At 35.3% G+C, this 6,451-nt stretch overlaps 1 protein-coding gene across 1 annotated transcript in view; it reads right to left on the reverse strand.

Moving 5' to 3' along the window:
* The window catches only part of bmper (BMP binding endothelial regulator), a 24,198-nt gene extending 18,595 nt beyond the window's left edge, over window positions 1–5,603 (reverse strand). The window contains exons 1-2 of the mRNA XM_015378921.1: window positions 5,495–5,603; window positions 99–181 (exon numbers count right to left, since the gene is read on the reverse strand). Of these exons, the coding sequence (XP_015234407.1) occupies window positions 99–176 (78 nt within the window). The 5' untranslated portion in view covers window positions 177–181; window positions 5,495–5,603. The remainder of the gene's footprint in view (window positions 1–98; window positions 182–5,494) is intronic.
* Window positions 5,604–6,451: the final 848 nt, after the last annotated feature.

The raw sequence follows: 6,451 nt of genomic DNA on the forward strand, positions 1-6,451 counted from the left end.
ATATCGTGCATCCCTAATAATTATCATTTCCTAACATAATAATCTTTAATGCTTATAGTTTTACTGCTCGCAGTCAGGACAGCTGTATGAGGACACACCTGACAGCGTCTGGTTATGCAGGGCTTGGTGGAGGTCATCCAGGATTCAGAGCTGTTATAGGAGCGTCCATCTAACATGCAGCCTGAGAAGAGACAGACAGACGATTAATGCAAGGCTTTAGGATTACATTTCTCTCTATAAATTCTCTTTAACTTTTAAACATTTATAGAATCGCCAGCTGTGGATTGTGACTAATATTCTGGCAATTCAACTGTAACCATGCAGAAATCTTTTTTCTTCTATGAGAAAAAAAGACCATCTTTATTCTGTAGATTTCTTCCTGAAATTAAAACAGTGTCATTGTTTTTGTTAGGTCAAAGCACCGTCACCTGAATGTTTAGATGAGAGCGAAAGCTGCAGCATTTTCCCTACAACAACGCAGAACATCTGCACATGTTTGACTTAACGTCACTGATGTGATTCAGAATTAAAGAGTGATCTGGCGCATTAACTCATCTCAACACAAGGCTAAACAAAAATGCCTCTTCCTACCACATGACAAGTCTCATATATTATAATGAAAGTCAAAAACCGGATGCGGTGTCCAAATCACGCTTGATTGTCTGCAAAAACCGAAACATCATTTCTCCCAAGCTTATTTACATTCTGCAGCTGAGGTTTACAAAGAAGGAAGCAAAAGGATAATGTTCACTTAGAAAAAATGAAATGATTGATTAGTTTTATCCAAACTTCTTTTTAAAAGTAAAGCTTGTTAATAAATATTATAAAGCAGTTTTCTCTGTTTGGTTCCAAACTGGACAAAGTCTAAGAAAAGGTACAATCCAGATTTATGAACTTTGAGATGAAGATGAAAAGCAACAATAAAACTGAAAGATTGTTTATCAGCAGTAAAGTTTAATAAATTAACTTATTATTTTCTAATTAATATCCATTTTCCTACTTCAGAACCTCGAGTTCTGAAGACCTACTGGCTTAGTTACCAGAATCCCTGCTGACTCTTGCTTTATGGTATTTTACTCATTGATGTGGACAAAAACATACATTTAACTGTTCAAAATGCCTTCATGTAAACGTTCTTAAGTACTGTTTATGCAAAAACAGAGAAGTCTTTCACAGTTTCACAGATCAAACGAGTGTTTATATGATGTCACCTCTTCTTTTTTTTTTTTATCACACCTGCTTTGTCTCATTCCCTGCCTCTGTTTAATCTGCTCTCCAACACTATTAGCACTGTTTTTACCTTTTCCGTGCCGGAAACAGATATTTTTGCAGTAAAGCCACGTTTCTGGAGGACTTAAATTAGAAAATATTCAGAGTTAAGGATATATGCCAAATAAATGCTTTTCCAGATTGAGTCACATAACCACTTTTATTGTTTTTTTGTTTTCTCTTCCTTTTTTAATCACAGTTGTATTAAGCCCTAACTAGTCTTAGACCATAAATTAAACTCAGCTGAGTTATTTTGCATTTATTAAGCATAGTCGATCAGTGATAAATTTGTACTTTTAGTGTACAAAGTTTCCTAAAACCAATGAACAACTGACAGATCAGGCATAGGGTTTTAGAACTTCAAGGCAGGGTTATTATACCAACTAATGTTCTTTTTTATAAATATCAATTCCATCGTGTTTATCGATAATATCCAATTTTAACAAACTGCTTCAAAGTATGTCGTTTTAGCTAACGAAATGCTTAAGATCCAGTATAAAGCATCTGGTATCAGAAAAATGTGCCCATACAGCCCCAACCCTCCGCCACTCACCTATAAATACAGCTTCAGAGGAAAACATTTAGATGTAACAGCTACTCTTTAAATTACACCCTCTGCACTGTCATCCACTTTCCTTTCAGCGCTGAATGAGAAGCCGATTCATTTCATCCCTGTTACAGTAAACGGTCTCAGATCAATGTTGAACTTTTCATACATTGAAACCCAATCACAGCCATTGATCTACTCTCTTATTTTGTCAAATAAATCCTACGATACTATATCACTGCTGCAGGAAGATTTGCAGTAATGTAGAAAAGAAAGATGAGATTAGGTAATAAAATCCTGTTCAAACTCCTACACCAACACAGAGTGACAGTAAAACAGGGCTTTTTGAAACTATTCTTCATTATGGACTTTCCCCAAATATACAACCATTTATGAGCTCACTATTCAATGGGGTTTATTGGGATTTTATGCAGTGGATCAGTCTAATGTCTCTACCAGCTTTGCGTGTCTAGAGACTAAAATTTCTACCCATTTTTTATTAGCAAAATAGCTCGAGCTCAGTCAGACTGGATTGGATTTCCAGTGAGACTTAGGTCTCATACTGGGAAGGAGATTTCTGAGGCTAGTTGGGGATGCTAGTTTGTATTAGTCTGTCACTTTAAATCCTAATAAAACACATTGAAATCTGCATTCAAAGGGTGTAAATTTTTCATTGAGGAGCTTTTTCTGTCTCTTCTTAGTTACTTTTTGTATTTTATCAGCATAAAGCTGCATCTTCACGCTATCAAATATGATAGAGATCAACATTTTAAAGCATCAATAGGGCAAACCAGCAGTTTGGAAATGGAATAATTTGTTTTGACAATAATAATCTGTAGTCTGAGTAAAGGCCAGACTTCTTAATGTTCAGTCTATATAAGTGGTGTTTTTTCCTGCATTTATTTCAGAGTGAAAGTGTTGATAAAAAACCTATGATGCTACATAGTGTTGAATAAAAACTGCTTCATAAATAAAGGTTGTGTTTTTGTTTGAAAAGAGCAGAATAAGCACAATCAGAATGACTCCCTTATGATCCTGAATACTTTAGAGACGATTTCTCAGACTTCATGAAACAATTTAAATCACGTTACTGTAATTTAAGCTACATCAACCCAGATTTTTTTACTTTCCTTTCTAATTTTGTTTTGAAATCTACTGTGGTTGCAACAATTCCAAGGATTTTGTAAACTTTAAAGGTAAAATAAAACACTTCTGCTTGACTATCTATATTGGCTATATTGATCGGTGATGGTTCAAATATTAAATCAGGATAAGCTGCAAACAGAAAACTCCTTTTTATGTGATAAAAAACCTAAATAGCAGTTTTTAATAAAAGCTATTTTGCTTTTTATTATGGCAAGTGTAAACTTGGTTATTAAGCTTCTCTCGACCACAGTCTTGGTAATAAAGTGACACGTTCTGACTGTGATTCTCATCAACTGTCAGCATGATTTCATAAAGAGATGCTGATGTGTTCTTAGAGGCAAAGACAAAGCAGGTTTAGTTGCTCAGTCCCAGGAATCAAAATAAGATCTAAAAGCGGCCTCGGTGACGACACGGGGCTTTTTCTGCTCCGAGCTGAACGCGGTCCGCCTCTGTTAATGAAGTGCTGCGTCGTAAAACAGAGAGCTGCAAACAAAGAGGCTGTGGCCCGGCGGAGCGGGAGGTAGGTGTGAAGGATTTTATATTTCCATGGAGTTGCATGGCTGCAGCAAACCTATTCCAAAACAATAAGGACATTTTGGAGGAATGGGGGAAAAGGTTTGGATGTCAAGAAACTCACAAGGACAGTTCTGAGGGAGAATATAATACACAAGTATTATGTACATTATTATGCACAATGACTTTTAAGGGTTACATTAAAAAATAAATATTTTCTTTTCATTTTATAAAACATTTTCTTTGTATCCTTTAAAGAGTTACTTTTAATTTATTTTCCTTAAGCATTATAAACATGGCCTGATAGTAAAGCCTATACATGATTTACATGAGCTAAATCAGATAAACACCTAAAATGTTCATACTTCACTGGTGATGAAATTAGAGAAACGTTTAGCATAATGATTTTAAAAACACCATTTATTCCTGCACTTCATGTAAAGATGCAAAAAACACCTCACATATTAATGACATAAAATATTAGAAAACTAAAAATCTTCAGAACATCTAAGAAGAAGCTTTAACCAGAAGGAAAATGAAATCCTGCTGAGAAATTATTCTGAAATAAAACCTAAACTGTTAGGATGACTGTCTGTCCTTACAGCTCCTATGAATCAAAATGGCCGACACTGAGTGTGGAGGAACCAATAATCCACGAAACCCTTTTCCACAAGTGTGGAATATAACATAACACTTCTTATAACAATTTTTCCAAACCGAAAGGACAGGAGAACACTGAAACCTTTCATCAAGGAAGGCAGATGTGACACGATCTTCATAAGTCAGAAAATGGGCTCTAGAAAATATTTATCTGACTAAACTTGAACATACAGTCAAATATAATTGAACAAGCAAGAAACTTACTTCCTGAATAATTAGAAATACATTTTCCCATGGTGCACTTTGTTGAGGCTGGTAAGAAAAGGAAACCTATTGCTTTGATAGATTATGCCACTGTAATAACTGTGTTGTAAAGAGGAAATAATCCTGCAAGTATAAAAAGATGCACTGTAAAGAACAATGGACCATTTATCAATTTCTCCAAATAGTACTTTTTTAGGAAAGGTTAAAATCTGGTGAAGTGAAGAAAAAACAGATAAAGGCTAAAATTAAAAAGGGGAAACTTTTTAGTCAAAGCTCCTATTTTGAACAATTAGATGAAAATGACAAAATATCAAACAAACAAAGAATGTCTAAACAGAGGCTTTTTGTTCTGGTTGAGCAAAATACTTAATCTGATGCTTTTAATTTGATTATCTGGATGGAATCTTTACTTACTCATTGGTTTTGCAGGTAATTTTTTTTTTCATATCTCCTTTATGGGCCAGATTTCTGGAAAACTGAGATCTTCCATGCAAGCTATTGCATTTTTTAAAACACAAAAAAAAAAAAAAATAAATAAAGTGAAATAAAGATGTAAAGATCTGCTATACCCATTTAGCTTCAAATTAAATTTGACCCACATTTTCTAGTATCAACAATTTGTGAACTTTATTTCAAATCTATCAAATAATAAGGCAACCCTTAAGCGTGTTTAAATTTGCTTATTTTCCAGAGATGTTTAAGGTAAAGCTCAGAAAGATGCAGCCCATGGATGTATAAACAAATATATCCTCTAGCATGATTTCAGACTCATAAAAGTAACTGTATTTCTGTTGCTTGTAAACCTGACGGTGAACCCCCTCCGCAGCCAAACTGTCTCCACAAGCTGCAGCTGTGTGTACGTGGCTTCAAATGACGTGAAAAAAAGCATGCAGATTTACTCCCACAGGTTGCATTAAGGCCTGGCTGTTTGCATACAGAGCGATAAAGTGGTCTCTGATGGTTTGGTAAGTCTGTATGAGCTTTATGTTTCTGTGTTATAACAGCCCCCCCTCTATTAAAGTCTTGCAGCTGCAGATACCTCAGAGCTACAATAAACCCTCCAAGGTTCATTGTTATCATCATCGCTGTCATATCAGGGTCAAAACACATAGTGGCAGAGGGTCGTCTTTCTCCGGCTCTGCTGGTCTGTCTTACCTTTACACCTCTCACAGCAGGCGCCGGTCTGTTTCACCACCAGGGCACAGTCTTCAGACACCAGCGGACATTTCTCCTGTTTACAGTCTGCTTTCCCGTCCTGCAGAGAGGGGAAAAAAAGCCCCCGCTGTTATTTTCATGTTTTTTCTCAAACCTACGACTTTATTCCAACATTTGCATCCATTCTGATTTAATCTCTTCCTTTTTTCCTTATGTTGTTTTCTGTTGCCAGTTAATTTGAAAACTTGAAGAACCGTTTTATAAAATCATAACATTCAGAGTCCAAATTGCAGTTTACTTTTGCTTTAAAGTAAGTGCTTGGAGACAGCTATCCTTACAAAGATGGCACCTAATAAAGATGCTTTAAAGCTTTCTGGAAAAAGCAGACAAACATTAAGTCCTCATGAGGCTCATTGTTTGAGGTAATCACCCCCAAATGTAATTATTTAATGTTCAGTTTTTATTACCCTGACATGACCAACCTTGGGTTTCTGATTTAAAGCACGAGCACTACGTAAGCCTTCAATTATTTATCCTTTTTTCTTCCTTCATATTAACAAAAAGCTCTTTGGGACACTTTAAATCAACATATGATGACTCTATTTCTAAAATTTATGGGCAGATTTGGTGCAATCCTCTTTGTCAGACACCTTCTCTTGCAGTCTGCATTTAGAAAACAGTTATCTATAAATTAGTAAGAAGGAAAATTGCTTTAGTCTGTGCTAAATGGAAGCTTAAAAAAAGAACACTGCACTCACAGTTACAGTTACAGAAAAGACACAAAGTATAATCAGCCTATTTAGAAAAGACTGATTCTAATTGAAGAATAATGGGACTTTTACGGATATTACTTCTATATTTGTAAAAGTTAAATGACTCAAACCATTTCTACATTTCAATACATGTGCAGAAACAGGCATATAATCATATTAAAGTCATGTTTACTACATGTAGCAA

This window comes from Cyprinodon variegatus, unplaced genomic scaffold, assembly GCF_000732505.1.
Source record: "Cyprinodon variegatus isolate N-32 unplaced genomic scaffold, C_variegatus-1.0 Scaffold0, whole genome shotgun sequence".
Lineage (NCBI taxonomy): Eukaryota > Metazoa > Chordata > Actinopteri > Cyprinodontiformes > Cyprinodontidae > Cyprinodon > Cyprinodon variegatus.